General features: G+C 43.2%; 1 protein-coding gene across 1 annotated transcript in view; it reads left to right on the plus strand.

The window, feature by feature from the left end:
• Window positions 1-18,464, plus strand: part of CTNND2 (catenin delta 2) — a 427,936-nt gene that overhangs the window by 375,204 nt on the left and 34,268 nt on the right. Inside the window, exon 15 of the mRNA XM_024767199.1 lies at window positions 8,213-8,297. Coding sequence (XP_024622967.1) covers window positions 8,213-8,297 — 85 coding nt within the window. The remainder of the gene's footprint in view (window positions 1-8,212; window positions 8,298-18,464) is intronic.

The raw sequence follows: 18,464 nt of genomic DNA on the forward strand, positions 1-18,464 counted from the left end.
TTTTATCAGTCCTGTGGTCAAAGAAAATTATTTGATGAAACGAATTAAAAACTCATTTGAGGAAACCATCTATGCAACAGTATATATCCACGTTGCCCATCCAGAAAATAGTCCTGTTCAGTCTCTTCCTCTGGATTATTGTTAATGGGAGATTCCTTTCATTACAAATAATCTCAAATCTGTGCTTTAAATTGACTGAAATTTTCTTTATGGAATACTCATTTCATGTCATTGTTTCTTTATCTTTTTTCTCCAGTGTTAGCAGTCTGGATTTATGAATTCAGTAAGAAGTGTGGAATTGCTTTGAGTCAAGCATCTTCCCAGTTATAATTCTCCTGCTTAGTCAGCCTCAACCATTATTTTATGTGGTTTATCTCTTTTATATTTAGTGACTAATTTGGGGATCAAAACAAGGTTTTTATAACTGGAGATAACCTTGTCAGCCACCTACACTTCAATTTGATTATTACTTCTCACTGCTCTTAAAATGAATCCAGAAGAATTGCTCTGGATCTTACCACTAAACTCACCATTTGTCACTCAATTCTGTCATGATAGTAGGCACTGAGACTCCCATGGCCTTCTAGACGGGTTTGAACAAAATAGAAACACGTTATTGAAAATAGAATTTTTGGAATTGGAGATGATTTAATAATTGGAAAAGGGAGGGATATCAGTTGGCTCTAGTTAAGTCATAAAATGCTTGCAAACTTGCCCTCCTCAAAAAATTATTCAAACTTTTAACTTGAGATCGCATGAGAAAACACAGATGAAAAAAACCTATGAGGCTATGATTCTGCCTTTAACATATTTATAGGTTTTATTTCTAAACATACACAAGCTTAAATATGCCGTGATACTAATGAGTCAGCCTGGCACGTTGCCAATCACAGTCTGTTTGAACTGTATAGCTCACCATGTTTTGCCAATACACTGGAAGAATTATTCTGGAATCCTGTGGCTGGAATGGCCGTGCTGAACACCCACAATGAATGGCATCACCTGAAATTCTCAGCCGCCCCTAATTTGACACCTCTGGTGAAGATCAGACATTGTGTAATCGTTAATGACTCTTACAGGAGTCTTTCATACTTACCATTTTAAGTCTTGATAACTTATTCTTTTCACATCATTTTAAACATGCAATATGGACAAGTCCATCTGTTTCAAAAGTACATTTGTATTTTTTCAGATTTTAACAGTTATGTAGGAAATAGTGTTGAGTGTGTCACTGTATTTTGTCATAAGACAGAAAAGCCATTTAACAGCCTCCACTGTTACTTATCAGTAAGGAGCTCTGTTTGTGGCTGCAGTTATAATCACTTGTCACATAAGAAGTACTCAGTTGTTCAAGTCCTTCAATCAACAGTTATAGTTTTTCAAGTACACGCTGCATGGGACCAGTCTAGTGGATGAATCAAAATTAAAGTCTAAAAAGAAAGTGATGTTTCTTTGACCTTCATCAGTTTTTTATAACACTGTGATGTATTGGCATTTTAATTGAGAGGTTAAAAGCTGCTATTCATTACGTATTCACAGTCTCTTTCTATTTTGTAACTAAGCAAGGAGTAGAAAAAAAATTACACCATCAGAGGAATTTTTGCATACTAAATATGTTTCAACTATATTATCGCTACCTGAATATTATTAATATGTATTCCTCTAGAGTTGCCTGACTTTTGTCATAGATACGTATCTAGCTAGTGGTGATAAACTACAGCAAAACATAGCATTTAATCTTTGCTCAGCATTGATTATATAAGAATAACATGTGAGGATCATCACAGTTGCAGAGGTTCTCCCCAAGGAGCCTACATCGGGCTCGCCAGCACCAGGAAGACCAGCCCCCAGATGGGAGAGCTGGAGGGATGCCATAGGAGACACAGACTCCGCTCTTAAAGGGCTCACGCAAAATCTCACATACCTCAAAACAGAGCGTGCAGAGGCAGCAGTTTGAAAACAGCCTGGGTCAGACCCCTTGCCGATCTTAGAGAGCCTCTCAGAGAGGCAGGAGGCAACTGAGACTCCCCTGCCTGGGGACCGAGATGCTAGCAGCAGGCATTTTGGGGAGCTAGTTCTACCTTGAGCACACTGGTGCTAACAAGTGCCTTTTGGAGTCCTCCCTCTAGTCTGTTAGCACCAGAGGCTTACCTGCCCACCAGCCAGTCAGCCCCAGTCCCGGGACCCCCTACATCGAGCAGTCGGCTGTGTCAGGACCCAGCCCTGCCCACCAGCAAGCCAGCAGCCTCCACACAAGGCAGGGCCTGGCAGCCAACCGGACCAGGGGCCAGCCCCCCTACCAGTGCACCCACAGTAGTTGACCCTGCCACAAAAGAAGGACCCACACAGACCACAAAGGGGACACCCCTAGAGCATACATCTCTGTGACCAGAGGAGAGCATGCTGCTGGGCCCCATGGGACAGCTCCTACATAAGACCACTTCTCCAAGATCAGGAAACATAACAGACCTACTTGATACATAGAAATAAAGACAGAGAATAAAGCAAAGTGACAAAGGAATATGTTGCAAATAAAGGAAAACTAGAACTCCAGAAGAAGAACTAAGTGAAATAGAAATAAACAATCCACCCAATAAAGAGTTCAAGGTAATGATCATAAAGATGCTCAGGAGAAGAACCAAACAGAACTGAAGAATACAATAACTGAAATAAAAAATACACTAGAAAGAATCAATAGTAGATTAGATGATACAGAGGAATGGATCAGCAGACTGGAAGACAGAGTAGTGGAATTCAACCAAACTCACCAAATACAAGAAAATTTTTAAATGAGGATAGTTTGAGATACCTTTGGGACAACATTAAGCATACTAATATTCACATTGTAGGGGCCCAGAAGGACACAGAGAGAAAGGGGCAGAGAACTTGTTTGAAGGGATAATAGCTGAAAACTTCTCTAACCTGGGAAAGAAAAAAGACACCCAGGTCCAGGAAGTACAGCAAGTCCCAAACAAGATGAACCCAAAGAGGTCCTCACCAAGATACATTGTCATTAAGATGGAAAAAATTAAAGATAAAGAGAGAATCTTAAAAGCAGCAAGGGAAAAGCAACTAAGTATGGACAAGGGAACTCCCATGAGACTCTCAGCTGACTTTTCCACAGAAACTTTGTGGACCAGAAGAGAGTGACATGATATATTCACAGCGATGAAAGGAAAAAACTTCTACAACCCTGAATACTCTATCCACCAAGATTATCATTCGGATTTGAGTTTTACAGGCAAGAAAAAGCTAAAAGAGTTCAGCACCACTAAACCAGCTTTGCAAGAAATGTTAACGGTACTTCTCTAAGTGGAAAAGAAAAGACCACAAGTAGAAATATGAAAATTACCAAGGGAAAAATGTCACTGATAAATATACAGTAAAGATAGTAGATAAACCACTTATAAATCCAGTAGGAAGGTTAGAAAACAGAAGTAGTAAAATCATCTATAGCCACAATAAGTAGTTAAGGGATATACAAAACAGAAAATGATACAAAATATGAAGTAAAAACTATTAAATGTGGAAGAGGGAGATCAAGATGGTGGAGTAGGAGGAAACCAAGCCCACCTCCCCCCCAAAAAACATATCAAATCATCTTCATGTTGGAGCAACTCTACTGAAAACAACCTGGAGACTTGCAGAAAGGTTCGTCTTCAACCAAGTCTGTAAAGAAAGATACACACGGAGTCTGTATCTACAGAGGAAGGGAGGAGTTGTGGTCGGGTCAGGACCTGTGCCCTTAGCAGGGGACACAGAAGAAGAAGGAGATATCATGGCCTTAGGGATCCTCCCTGGGCAGCGAGGGGTTCAGATCACACACTGAGCACCCCAGCCCTGGGGTCAGACACCAGGAAGACAAGTTGCCTTACCTGGTTAAACACCAGTAGGATTTACAGAAGAAGAGAACAAGACTTGCTTGTTAACAGCCCATGCACAAACTTGCTTACTCCTGGGAATAGCTCAGAGGAAGCAGATTGAAAACTGTCTGGGGCTCTAGCTGGTTTCCCAAGACCATGCCAGCCCACACTGGACACCTGCTCCAGCCCCTCTTGCTCCAGCACTGCTCTCCACTAGAGCAGAGGCCACCATGACCAAGGAGAGTGTGCACGCTTAGAGAGAACAGAGCCAGCTTGGACTAGACCCTCTGGGCTTCTGCTCCAGCCCCTGATAGGGTGGTAACTGCCACTGAGCACAGAAGACGCCCTGGTTCACACCTGGCTCTGACTCTAACCCCTCCATCTCCAGCCATATCATCCAACAAGGTGGTAGCTGCCAGCACACCCCAGGGGAAGATGTGACCCATGCTCACTTCAGATCCAGCTCTCCCACCACTGTGCCAGCTCTCTCTCCATTGACTGGGCACACATGCAGATGGTATAGGGATGCTCCCACACAAGGACACCCCTTCAAGACTGGAATAGTCAGCTCCTACACCTAATTTCATAGAGACAGAGAATGTTAAACAAAATGAGAAGACAGAGGAATATGTTTCAAACGAAAACACAAGAGAAGACGGTGGAAAACAACCCTAATGAAACAGAGATAAATAGTTTACCAGGGCTTCCCTGGTGGCACAGTGGTTGGGAGTCCGCCTGCCGATGCGAGGGGCACGGGTTTGTGCCCCGGTCCGGGAGGATCCCACATGCCGTGGAGCGGCTGGGCCCATTGTCCGTGGCCACTGAGCCTTGGTGTCCGGAACCTGTGCTCCTCAATGGGAGAGGCCGCAGCAGGGAGGCACCCATGTACTGCATAAAATAAAAAAAAAAAAAAAATTTACCAGACAAAGAGTTCAAAGCAATAGTAATAAGAATGCTAACTGAGCTCAGGAAGAGACTAGATGAACACAGTGAGAAATTTAACAAGGAACTAGAAAATATAAAAAATAACCAGTCAGACAAAGCTGCAGTCATCAAAACTGTATGGTACTGGCAGAAAAACAGACACATCGATCAATGGAACAGAATAGAAAGCCCAGAAATAAAACCCATACACTTATGGTCAATTACTATATGACAGAGGAGGCAAGAATATATAATGGAGAAAAAAGACAGTCTCTTCAATAAGTGATGCTGGGAAAACTGAACAGGTACATGCAGAAGAATGAAACTAGAACATTCTCTAATATCATAAACAAAAATAAACCCAAAATGGATTAAAGACCTAAATGGAAGACCAGAAATCTGAAACTTCTAGAGGAAAACATAGGCAGGACACTCTTTGACATAAGTCATAGCAATATTTTGAGAGGTCTGTCTCCTCAGGCAAAGGAAACAAAAGCAAAAATAAACAAAAGGGACCTAATTAAACTTAAAAGCTTTTACAACTCAATATCAAAAAACAGCCCAATTAAAAAATAGGCAGAAGACCTCAATAGGCATTTTTCCAAAGAAGACATACAGATGGCCAACAGACACATGAAAAGATGCTCAGCATCACTAATCATCAGGGAAATGCAAATCAAAACCACAGTGAGGTATCACCTCACATCTGTCAGAATGGCCGTCATCAAAAGGACAAAAATAACAAGTGTTGGCGAGGATGTGGAGGAAAGGGAACCCTCGTATGTTGTTGGTGGGAATGTAAATTGGTGCAGCCACTATGGAGAAGAGCATGGAGGGTCCTCAAAAAATTAAAAATAGAACCACCATATGATCCAGCAATTCAAGTTCTGTATATTTTTCCAAAGAAAACAAAAACACGAATTAGAAAAAAATACATGCACTTCAATGTTCATTACAGCATTATTTACAATAGTCAGTATATGGAAACTGCCCAAGTATCTATCGATAGGTGAATGGATAATGAAGATGTGAGATAGATAGATAGATAGATAGATAGATAGATAGATAGATAGATAGTGAGAGAGACAGAGACAGAGACGACTATTACTTGGCCATAAAAAAGAATAAAATCTTGTAATTTGCAACAATATGGATGGACCTAGAGGGTATTATGCTAAGTGAAATAAGTCAGAGCAAGACAAATACCATATGATTTCACTTGTATGTGGAATCTACAAAACAAAAGAACAAACATAACTAAACAGAAACAGACTCACAGATCCAGAGGACAAACAGGTGGCTGCCAGAGAAGAGCAGGATGGTAGGATTGGGGGGGGCGGGGTGAGTGAAATAGGTGAGGGAGATCAAAAGATACAAAATTCCAGTTGCAAAATAAATGAATCATAGGGATGAAATATACAGCACAGGGAATATAGTCAATAATATTGTAATAACTTTGTGTAGTGACAGAGTTATCACGGTGTTTATTTTGTAATGTATACAGATATCGATCACTAGGAACTGACAGAGTGCTGTAGGTCAATTATAATTCAGTTTTTTAAAAAAGAATAAAGTGTACCTGTGTCTGTATCCATGAAAAGATCTAAAATTCTCTACATCAAAATAATTTAATACATTTAGAGCATGATACTAGCATAAATGTGAAATCATTTAGCAACTGTCCATTTCAGTGAAAGAAAACATGTGTATTACTTAAATACAGCTTATCTCTCATAGAGGAAAAATCTTGAAATTTATAAGAACTCTGTATTTTTTTCTTTTAAAAGTACACAGTATAACTAAGAGATTTTCAAACACAAGCCAAATTTGAATTCCAAGTCAGCAATAACGATAGTAAGAGTGACTGTTACTGTTTCCAGTAAGTAAACGGATGAAGAATACTTAAACGTAGTTGGTCTACATTGCAAACGTGAAGACCCAGGAAAATAGCAGACATTTAATTGATCATGTATTAGCATCCCATCATTTCATTTGCAGGTCCTCACACATCCATTCGCTCTGGCTTTCAAATCCGAGCTCGACCTGATCCCATCTAACCATCTGCTTACTTTGCATTTTAAAAACTATTTTATGTCAGAAGCAGTTTTGATCTCAATTCAGATGTTCTCTTTGAGGGATCTGTGGGCCACTGCACCGTGGGTCAGCTTCAGGGGTGGACTTCACCTTGGAGTCCTCACGAGTGGTTATGTCCTGCCCAACTCCAGGAGTCACCACATAGGCCAGGGGTCGGCCAACTGCAACCCACGAGCCAAATCCCCACCACCATCTGTCCTTATAAGTAACACTTGATTAGAACACAGCCACTTCCATTCTCTTGTCTATTATTTATGACTCCTCTCATCCTGCAATGGCAGAGTTGAGCAGCTGCGACCAAGACCATGTGGTCCACAAATCACAGAATATTTATTATCTGACCCTTTACAGCAAAAGTGTACCAGCCCTTGCGATTGGGTACAGTGTCACAATAGCCACTCAAGTTGTGCTGCTGTTGTGGACCCAGCCCGTTGGAACAAAGAATCCGGAGGTAGTTAATAGTTGCCCTCACCACTAGTCAAAGTGACTTCCAAGAACTGGATTGAATTTAATCAACATGGATGTATTGACCTAGTGTCTGTTCTGAGATGCAGGTTGGCACTGAACCAAAAGGCGAAATATTTAGCTATAGTTTCATAGGGATTTCAAAGCCATGACTCGAAAACAATGGTAAGAACCGCTAGTCCAAAGGTTTCCATGACCTTACTTTCTCACTCTGATCCAGAGGACAGAGCTTTAATTGCATGAAGGGCTTTGTTTATAGATGCTTATCCACGCTCATCCCTCCATATAAATGTAAGAGAGTGTGTGTGCCAGTGTGTGCACACGTCAGCTTCATGCCAGTCACTTGTGCTTGGCATCATCAGCAAACGGAAAACAATTGCCTGTAACCCCTCAGGTATGTAGAGCCAACGCTATACGTGCTCTCACGCTTCAGTTGAGAAAGTGAATATCTTTTTTCGCCTTACTTACTACACAGGTGTTAAACAACACTGCCATTAAAACCCTTTAATCTGGCCTTTCCTAGTTGCTCTCCTTCTCTTCTTTCTGTTCCATTTTGTAGTCCAGCGCTAAATCTGCATTCTGACTCTTGGGTTTGCATTTGCAATGCACGGCTCTCGGGTTTGCATTTTGAAAACTCTTTGCCAAATTGCAGTGCCTTCTTGTCTCTCCCCTTCATGGGTATGTGGGTGAGAATGAGGCTGGAGACTGGTGACAGCCATCCCTTGTACTGTCCAGTCTGGAAAAAGAAAAGAGCCAGAAAAGCCATGAAGCTTTTATTCCTTTTATTCTTGCTGTTTCCTGACAAGTCAATTTGAAGCCCAGCTGTCCCACTCGGCATCTTGCATGTCCTGTCTTTTCTTTATCAGACACTCTCCGAAGGTGATCAAGGCCGCATCTCAGGTTCTGAACAGCATGTGGCAGTACCGAGACCTGAGGAGTCTCTACAAAAAGGTAAGGTTTGCTTTACCTTCTTGGCTCGTTAGCTGCACACGGTCCCTGAGCCCAAAGACACCGTATTTGGTCCTAACGAGATGTGTCATAGGTATGAAGGGACCTCGTCTCAGAGTCTGAGCAATTGAAACACAGCTGAAACAAGAGATCAATGAAGAAGCAAAAGAAAAGGGTCACTAAGTGTCCCCTGAATATACACTAAGATTCATGAACTTTCTGGATTGGACAGACCGATAGCCATAGCGAAAATAAGATTGTTTTTCTGAGCTTCTGTATTGTGTAATAGACTAAAAAGTAATAATGAACAGAGGGATTTTGCCAAAAAAAAAAAAAAAAAAGCGTCAATAAATAATGTAGTAATAGTAGAGAGGAGACAGAAAAAAATGTAAAAAGCAGTTCAGGAGGTTGAGAAGAATTGCAGCCCAGGAACGTTGAGTAGAGACCCGACAGCCTGCCCCACATTCCTAGCCTGAGACCCTGAACTAGTGACTGATCAGGTTGAAGGGCTGATGATCCTGACGACAGCCGTAGATCATAGTAAGAGGCTGGGCATTCATTCAGCAGACTCTCCCCAGGCTGGCTGGAATTTATATCATACATTTCAGAGGAGACTTCATCCCCAAAATGGTTTAAAAATAAACCTTAAGAGAAAAAGGTCACATCTAGAAATTTTAATTCTACACCTCATTCCCAAATGCTGCTGAACAAAAGATGCGTACTTTTCTTTTTTGCTTGGGAGGGGAGAGAGTCCTTTCACAACGTCTCCCAGAAGTTGTCGTTTTGTTGTTACCAGACCAGAAGATGTGAGTCATTTTAAATGATCGGAGATCCCAGGACAGATTTGAGTTAACAAATGGGGCAGAGGACACCACTGACAGATTGGCAGGGAGAATAGCCTAGGCATCGATCTCCATAGGATTTCAGAAAACGTGAACAGGGCTTCCATCAACAGCTGCCCAGAGCACCTCCTTGCAGCCCTTGGCAGCCTGCATGGAGGGAGAGGGGGAGCTGAAAGTCATTGCCACCTTGGTCCTCAGCCTCCCAGTCTTGGGATCGGGAGGTGGGGTCACAGCAAGAGGCTCACATCAGAGGGGGCAAGACCCATCTTGCCAGAGGGAAAATCTGTCGTTTTCTAAGCCAGTGGGAAAAAGTAAATATTTAATACTGGTCCTACTAAGTTAGTCTATTTCTAGATTTCCCCGAGGTCTTTCTGTTTCCCGTAAGCATTCATTACTTTGTACTTTAAAGTTTAGCCCATATATTTCAAAATTCTCTTTTAAGATTTTTCTGTTCCTTAAGAGGAAGTATGTTTAGGCTGAAACATTGCAAAATTAAGGGTTAGGGGAGTGTTCTGAATTAATTATATCCTTTCCTACGTATCTTGCTCTTCATCGAAAGTGTTTTGGGTTCCATGCTGTTTGAAATGCACATCCCAGCATCCCTACGTGGTTCCTTCCAGGACTCTTCCAGGACACAAATGAATTCTCTCCCAGGACAGGATCCTTCAGCTAAACAGGCAGCCAGACATGAAGAACACGCTATAAATTAGAAAAGAGCTGGTCATTCTGAATCGGTGGCTCCAGAAGTTCAATGAAATATTACTGCCTCAAATAAACTCCACTTTCCCTCGGATCCCGAACATCTCTTTGCTGAAATGCACCTTCTCATACTTCTTTGCATTGAAGGGAAACGGCTTTTAGAGACTCTACAAGTTATTTGTTGAATAGTAGTATGAGTTTTCCATCTTAGTTTTTTCCTGTGTTGGTAGTAGGGTTCAGAAAGTGTAATTGTCTCTCTCTTTCCATAAAAAAAAAAAAAAGAATGTGTTGACAGAAATTTAATGGAGCTAAAACTCAAGAGCTAAAGAGGGTTTAAAATGTGATTCATGTGAGGAGACTCAAGAAAGACGGGCTGGAGAAGCTGATGGTGATGTTTTTCATTGACCCAGGATTTTAAAGTATTGAGAAAGAGCTGTTTTCTTTGTTTTTTTTGTTTTGTTTTGCTTTTTTTTGGTTGCATTGGGTTGCTGTGCGCAGGCTTTCTCTAGTTGCGGCAAGCAGGGGCTACTCTTCATTGCGGTGTGCGGGCTTCTCGTTGCAGAGCACGGGCTCTAGGTGCACGGGCTTCAGTAGTTGCGGCACATGGGCTCAGTAGTTGCAGCACCCAGGCTTCAGTAGTTGTGGCTCGCGGGCTCTAGAGTGCAGGCTCAGTAGTCACGGTACACAGGTTTAGTTGCTCTGCGGCATGTGGGATCTTCCCGGACCTGGGCTCGAACCTGTGTCCCCTGCATTGGCAGGCTGATTCTTAACCACTGTGCCACCTGGGAAGTCCCAAGAGATGTTCTTAATAACTTCCATATTATGCAGTCGTGATATGGAATGAGGACTTTATGCTCAGTATAAGTGCTGCTAATAGCAAAGCTCAAAATGCACAGAAGCTTTTCTTTTTTGAAAGGTCCTTTGGTGAGAAAACCCAAATTCATTCATCCTTATGAATTGTTTTTAATCAGCAGGACAATAGATTTCCATTTTATTCTTCATTGACAATGAATATATCATTTAAAAAATGCCTGATCCATGTCTTTTAATTATCCATGCTTCAAATCTATTTATTAAACACCTAGTATAGGCTTAGAAAAGGAAGAATTCCAAAGAAAACATGACATGTAGAGCAGCTACTGTGGATAAAAATGAAATATGGAACAACAATCGGCAACTACGTTAGATTCAGAGTTATGTTGTACCACAGGTTTACTGGATAAATTAAGAGAAGGAAAATTATAGAGCAAAATCTTGAATCTGTAGAGTGCGCATAAGTTAGGAGGTAAGAGGAAAGGGCGTTATGTCTAAGAGGAAAAACATGAGTAGAGAGATGGAAATTGAAATAAAAATGGCATATCTATGAGACAGAATTAAAGGTCCATCTGGCACTGGCTTATTTCCTCCTAGGACCCAAACACAGAGGCCAGAATCACAATTCATTAGCTCAGCTACTTTATTTTACTTAGAAATCCATTTAGTACATCGGAATATTCTTTTGGCCGGGAGTGCTGACCAAATTATGTTGGATTCCTGATACATTGTGAGCCAAAACATTTGTATTATCCAAATCTTCAACTTCAGTGAGGCCTGGACTTCTGATTTTCTCCAAGGGAAAATTAATAACTGAAGAAGAATGTTATCACTGGCAGGCTAAATAATGCATCACGTTTTTGTATTTTTTTAAACCAATCCTTAAGATTAGATAACCACAGAGAGAACTTTAAAATGTCTTTATCATCTGTACTGTATTTTTGAAGAGGATGTTTTCTAAGGGAAAAGAAGATGAGCCTTGGAACAGACTTGATAAAGGGATAAAAGAAAAGCAGGAGATCAAAAATTCTTGACTTTTTTGAACATTGGTACTTTAAAAAAACAAGGTCACTGACATAGTAGACTGATTATGTTTGACTATGGTATGGTCTGTTGGGACAACTCATTTTGGAAGGAGATAAATTTGCTGGGGGTGTGTATGTACAATTATTATAGAAATCATCTCTTACAAACCCTTATATAATACCTTAATCCTATGTACATCTCCAAAAAATCGTTTTTGGTTAGGACCCAGGCTAAGCCACTCTAACAGAGAGACTCAAAAATAGAGAAGCTCCAGCTAAACAGGTCTCTCTTTTCCTCTCATGGAACTGTAGCTGGTTAGGCAGGTGGTCCAGGGTCAGCAGGTAACCCTGGGACCCGTCTTGTTACTCTGCCTTGTACTAGGGTGTCATCCTTGCGTGTGTGGACAAAGCTCCCTAGCTTAGCTCTTCCCCTCTCATTCCAGCCCATAGGAAGAGAGAAAGGATGAGTGAGGTCAAGTCATGCTCTTTGAAGCAAGCAGCAAACTCCTGCTCTCCTCCCAGGAGCAAGAACTCAGTCATGTGGCCACGGCCAGGTACCCAGCTGTGGGGGAGGACAGGAAAAGTGGGCCGCCGTGATACCTGCTAAAACTTGGTAGCAGGAGGAAAGCGGTTATTTTACTAAAAGAAGAAAGGCAGTATCAGCTCCAGTAGTCATTTACTTTTGTTCAAATATCTTAAATATTCATTGTAATCGCTACCTAATGGGGCATTTTATTCCATTTCAGGGTGACCATGATTTTTCAGAACTTCTTACATTAAGCAAAAATCTCCCTATCTGCAACATCTGCCCTCCAACTGCATACTAAAAGGTCTAATTTCTCTTCTCTATGATAGCCTTCCTGTTTTTGAAGTTAACCAATTCTGTACAAGGCCATCCCTTCTCAGTTGTAGGGATAGCAACATTTATTATTATTACAACTGTTGACTGAAAAAAAAAAGCACAACCTAAAAGTTAAAAGTTATGTTTTATTTGGTGTACAAAACTGAGGACTTAAGCCTGGGACCCAGCATCTCAGGTGACTCTGAGGGACTGCTCCAAAGAAGTAAGAGGGGAAGCCAGGATACATAGGAGTTTCTGCAACAAAGACCAGGTAGTCGGAATATCAAAAGATGCCTGTTCGTTAAAGAAAACCAGACATCTCAAGTTAAGGAGCTTAGTGATTTTCTGCGTACGGGAAGATGCAAGAGTCTGGGCTCACTGAAATCATTGCTTTGATGTGCACCTCAGCTCTCTGGGGCCAGTATCCTGTGCTTTCCCATCCTAAGTCTCCTCAGGGGGCACCATCAGGGGGTAGCTGCAGTGGCTGACTGCTAGATGGGGGGCATCTTGGCTCCATCCTGAGTTCCCTCAGGGCTCACTGTCAGGGCGGCTGTAATGTGATGGCTTGATGGCTGCAGCATCCTTTACTTACTGATACGGCAGGCAATATTTTTCATTCCCACAACTCATGCTCAGTTGTAATATATAGTTTCCACGACCTTCACCATTGCTATCACTTTTCCACGTGCGTGCAAGTTTGTCAGCATCCCTTTCATAATGTAGCACCCCAAAATGAATATATTCTTCCAAGTTGATTTGCAGGAGAAGAAAGAGAAAAATGAGACTATACTTCCCTGGTGCTGGGCACTGAACTTCAACTAATGAAGCCTGGGAGTGTATTAGTTCCTGGAAGGCTCATTGTACTAGCTGGTGAAGTACAAAGAGCACAGGACTTAGAATCAAACAGCCAGAGGTTAAGGGCACACCCCTGCCACTTACCAGCAGCATGACCTTGGGCAAGTTACGTGAGCCTCTCTGCCCATCAGTGCAGCATCTGACCTTGGGCAGTCCTGTGACCCACTCCTCAGAGGGACAGGGACGATTCACCGGGCCTCACAGTCGGGGATCAGAGATGCGCTGGTGTTGTTTTGTATCCAGCTATCTGAACCTGGTGGGTGGGCAGGTTCCTGACATAGAGTCTCCAGAAAAGTAAATAACCTCTAAAAATGGTCTAAAATGGACCTCTGCGATGGCTTCCTTCTGCTTTATGTATCAGGGACTGGAACTTTCCTCAACCCTTGCATCCGAGAACCTTCACATCTTTTCATGGAGACTGCGGGCATCTCCCCATTGGTCCCATTCCCGTCCCTTGCTTTCCTCATCCGTGAGGTAAACGCCATACACCTGCCTGGCCACACCGCTGATGACCTCAAAGGGGACGGTGGTCATCTAAGAGCTTTGTTGGCTGGAGAGTCACATACCAGTGGGAGTTAACTGCTGTGAATCCTAGAACAGTTTTCATGCCGTTTGGCTGACAAATGCTCTTTGCCATCCTGTCCACAGGCAGCTGGACATTTGGATCCTAGTATTTCATTTTATCATTGTCATCGTTGTTCACCTTCACCCACATTTTCATGATTCCCTTTCTTTGTTCGTCTTCCCTCTTTCCAGCCCCTCGATGCCTAATCCAGGGCCCCCTTCCCACAGTCTTTCTCCTAAGCAGCTGTGCCAGCCAACGATACTGGCAATGTCTGCACAGCCCCAAAGCAAAGACTCTTGCATGATGGGGTGTAGGTAAACCAAACTACACACATAGGGTCTTGTAGGAAGCCCAGTGGTGACAATGAAAGTTGTCAGGGTTTTAGAGGTAGCTAGAATGCTTTTATTCCATTTTAGTGCGGAATTTGTGTACGTGGCAGGTCGAGGATGCTGAAGACATGCTCGTTGGATTGAGGGTGGTGCAGAGGGTTGGAATGAGAAGGGGTGAGGTCAGACCCTGGCTTAGGAAACAGCATACCGTGTCCCTCCGATAAGAGGCCCTGCTGTGACCCTGTACGTTGATAGTTTGAAAATGTGATAACCAGCGTCACTCTCAGAAAGTCTCCCGACTCCCCGTGACACCATTGTCCCCTGCCTCAGGCTCTCTGGTTGTCCCTCCTCCATCCTTTATGGGCTCGTCTTCCTGTTCATTCCCTAAATGTTGATGTCACTCAGAGCTCTGTGTTTAGATCTTTCTCATCTCGCGCACGGCCTCTTGCTGGGTGTCTGGAGCCCTTCCTTGGGTTCAGTTACCAGCCACGTGTAGTGGTCTCCTGCATCTCTTTCTCCAGGCCCGGCCTCTCCATATATCTAGCCAACCGCTAGATGACCTACTCAGATGCCTGCAGCACCTCACGTGAGCCCACTGTTCCTGGATCCGGCTCCTCTCCCTGCGTTCTCTGATCACAGCCCTCCACCTGTCACCCTAGCCAGGACCCAGGAACCACCACTGGCTCTTTCCTCTCCTTCACACAGCTGCGTCAAACCCACCAGAAAACCCCAGTCTTCTGTTTCCATCCATCTCTCTCCACGGTCATGGCCATGAAAAGCTGCTTCCGTCTTCTGGATTATCAACCCCCATCCTAACTGGTCTCTGCGCCGTCTGGCTTCCTCCACTCCTGTCTGTTCTCCAAAGGACAGCCGGGGTGAACTTCCTAAAAAGCACATCTGATTAAGTTACTACTGCACCTCTCAGTGGCTCCCACTGCCCGCAGGAAGGAATCCAGACATCTTAGCGCAGCCCGTGAGACCTTTCAGGTGCAGCCGCAGCCTAGCTCTCCATTTAATCCCTGCTCTGCCTGCACTCAGCCACCAGCTGTACCTATCTTCTGTGCTTCCAGTTCCCTCTCCCTCCTTGTCTCCCACCCTGTGGAGCCTTTCCAAACATCTGTACTCCACCTTCCACCCTACCTGCCTCCCTGAATATTTTTTTTAATATCACCTCCTGTGAAAATCACTTTTCCGACCTCTTCACCGCATCTGAATTAAAGATCATTCCATCTGATATAACTGTAGAGCAAATTAATTTAGGTGAATGATAACTGAATCACTTTGCTGTACACTGGAAATGAACACAACATTGTAAATCAACAATACTTCAATAAAAAGAAATAAATTTTCAATTCAGACTTTTAAAGCATGACTTTTAAGCATCATAAGGAGCATTAATGGTGCTATAATATTTAATAACTGGATAAGATTTATTTGTACTTTGATAGAAAAAACAATTTTCCTCCTTGGTTCAGATATTAATTTGGGGAGGATGTGTATTACAAACTTACAAGTCATTTCTTCATAGAAATTGCAGTGAGACTTGCCCCCAACTGTAGCATAATTAATGTCAACTCCTAATGAATGGAATTCTGAACGGATACCTTAAATGTATATTATGAACAAATGCTCCCTGAAAAAGACTGTGTGACTATGTGCTCGAAAACAAGAATGAAGTAAATGAAATAAGTTAAATGAAGCATGTCTACATCTTTGGCAAAAATAAGGTAAATGGTTTAACTTTTTTAAAAATTGCAGTTTAGGGACTTCCCTGGTGGCACAGTGGTTAAGAATCCACCTGCCAATGCAGGGGACACGGGTTTGAGCCCTGGTCCAGGAAGATCCCACATGCTGCAGAGCAACTAAGCCCATGCACCACAACTACTGAGCCTGCGCTCTAGAGCCCACGAGTCACAACTGCTGAGCCCACGTGCCACAACTAATGAAGCCCGCGCACCGAGAGCCTGTGCTGCACAACAAGAGAAGCCACTGCAATGAGAAGCCTGTGCACCGCAACGAAGACCCAACACAGCCAAAAGTAAATAAATAAAATAAATAAATTTATTTTTAAAAATTGCAGTTCATACTTACTTTGATTTCTCTGTTTCTGCAACCTTCTAAATTTCCCTCTTGGCTACCAGTGTCCATGAAGGTTGTCAATGCAGCCATCAGCTTAATGATAAGAAAAATTGACGTTTATCTCATTCTCAGCCAGTACAGATCACTGCTGGTCTTTGTGAGACGTTAGGTCCAAGACCAATATAGTGGGGCTTCCTAAACACAAATTCCATTAACAGGCTTTGGTTTTAAAATTGGCGTGGCCCATTTTGCTTTCAAATGTTATTTACATAGCAGTCACTTAAAATGTAAGCTTGTTTATCACTTGAACTCAGACTTGAACAAGATTTAGCATATGATTCTTAGGCTTTGAATCAAAATCTTCTTTCAATTCTAGTTAAAATAGTTCTATGTTAGTGTTTAATTATCAGAAATGCAAACAAGATCTTCACATTTGCTCTCACGTTGGGGCAAAATAACCTCTTATTAAAGAATTACAGCCAGCATGCCTGAATGTTGCACTGGATGGTGGTTAATTCCTACCTGGTCGTGGTCGGCCCCTAGGTCAAGGTGCCAGCCAGGAGGTCCCCTGCCAACTCCCATGACATCTGCCTTATGTAGGACATGTTCCTAGAGCCCCAGGGTGAATATGCCAGCACAGCACAGCAGCTTTTTGTCCTTCCCCGGCTCCCATCTGCACCTTCAGACAAGCACTGGTCTCTGGGTCTCAATGGGACTCAGCAGGTAAGACCCCTCTGCCCCAGCAAAGACCCTTGGGAACTCCAGACCACCGTAGAAGGTTCTGAGAAAAGCCACAATAGCAACATGGAGTCATCCCAGGCCATCCTGTGCGATACCATGGGAACCCTTCTCAGGGTGACGGATCTACGGGAAGTCGTGGAGCTCCAGGTACAATGAATCTGCTCTGTCCTCTGAGGCACAGACGTGTCCTGAGATGGAGTGAAGAAGTAGCAGGAAGCCTCGGGGCATCAAGGTGAGAATGTCTCTGAGCACTGGGTACCAGAAGACAGTGATGTTAACTGAGGGGGCACCACCTCTGTTCTACTGTCTTGCTTCTCCATGGGCTGCTCGCCAAGGAAACATGCTGAGCCTTTAAAACAGTCCCTGTAAAGTCATCATGGAAAGGGACAGGGCGGTCCCTATTGTCAAGTAGACAATCATCATGGAAAGGGACACGTTGGTCCCTATTGTCAACTAGACAATTTGTCCAGTGTTCGGCTTATAATGCTGAGGCTCATTATTTTGCTCTACGTATCTCCAAGGGCTTCAGAGAGAACAGCATCTACTCAACCACTCTATGAGTGAATTAAAATCCTTCATTCATAAATGCAGGGATCAGGGCTTCCCTGGTAGCGCAGTGGTTGAGAGTCCGCCTGCCAATGCAGGGGACACGGGTTTGTGTCCCGGTCCGGGAGGATCCCACATGCCGCGGAGCGGCTGGGCCCGTAAGCCATGGCCGCTGAGCCTGCGCGTCCGGAGCCTGTGCTCCGCAACGGGAGAGGCCACAACAGTGAGAGGCCCACGTACCGCAAAAAATAAATAAATAAATAAATAAATGCAGGGATCAAATCAAAGACATATCAAAGGTCAGAATCCAACCTCTTGACAATCACCAGGGTTCGAAACCAGACTCATTTTACCCCCACTAATAGTCGTGTCCCCGTGTTTCTACAGTTGTGTTCCTGTAGGGCACCCTATCCCCCTACCCACCATGTGAAACGTTGGGATCTTGCATGATGAGCTTGTCTCAAAGAATGCCCAACCATCTGTGCTTGAAACAGAAAAAGGTGGTGTTTCTACGGATAGCAATATTGTATTCACTATTGCCATTTGAATGAGAGAAACAAAGCATAAAACTAATCTTTAAAGATAGACTCTCAGGCTGCGGGTACCATTCAGCCAGTGAGTAATGAGCTTTGATGGGAGTGGAGTCATGCCCTTCATGGCCTGAATCGCGCAGGACTCTCTTTTCTTACTGCCATGGGATTCATTTCGTTGGCCCTTGCCACCACTGCACTCACAAAACAAGAAATCAATAAGTAATTATGGATAGGGAAGGGGGTGCCTGCAGATTTCCTCAAATGTCCAAACTACAGTGGATGAGAGAGTGGACACAGCGTTC

Source organism: Neophocaena asiaeorientalis, unplaced genomic scaffold (genome assembly GCF_003031525.2).
Source record: "Neophocaena asiaeorientalis asiaeorientalis breed wild unplaced genomic scaffold, Neophocaena_asiaeorientalis_V1.1 scaffold112, whole genome shotgun sequence".
In the NCBI taxonomy this organism is placed as follows: Eukaryota; Metazoa; Chordata; class Mammalia; order Artiodactyla; family Phocoenidae; genus Neophocaena; species Neophocaena asiaeorientalis.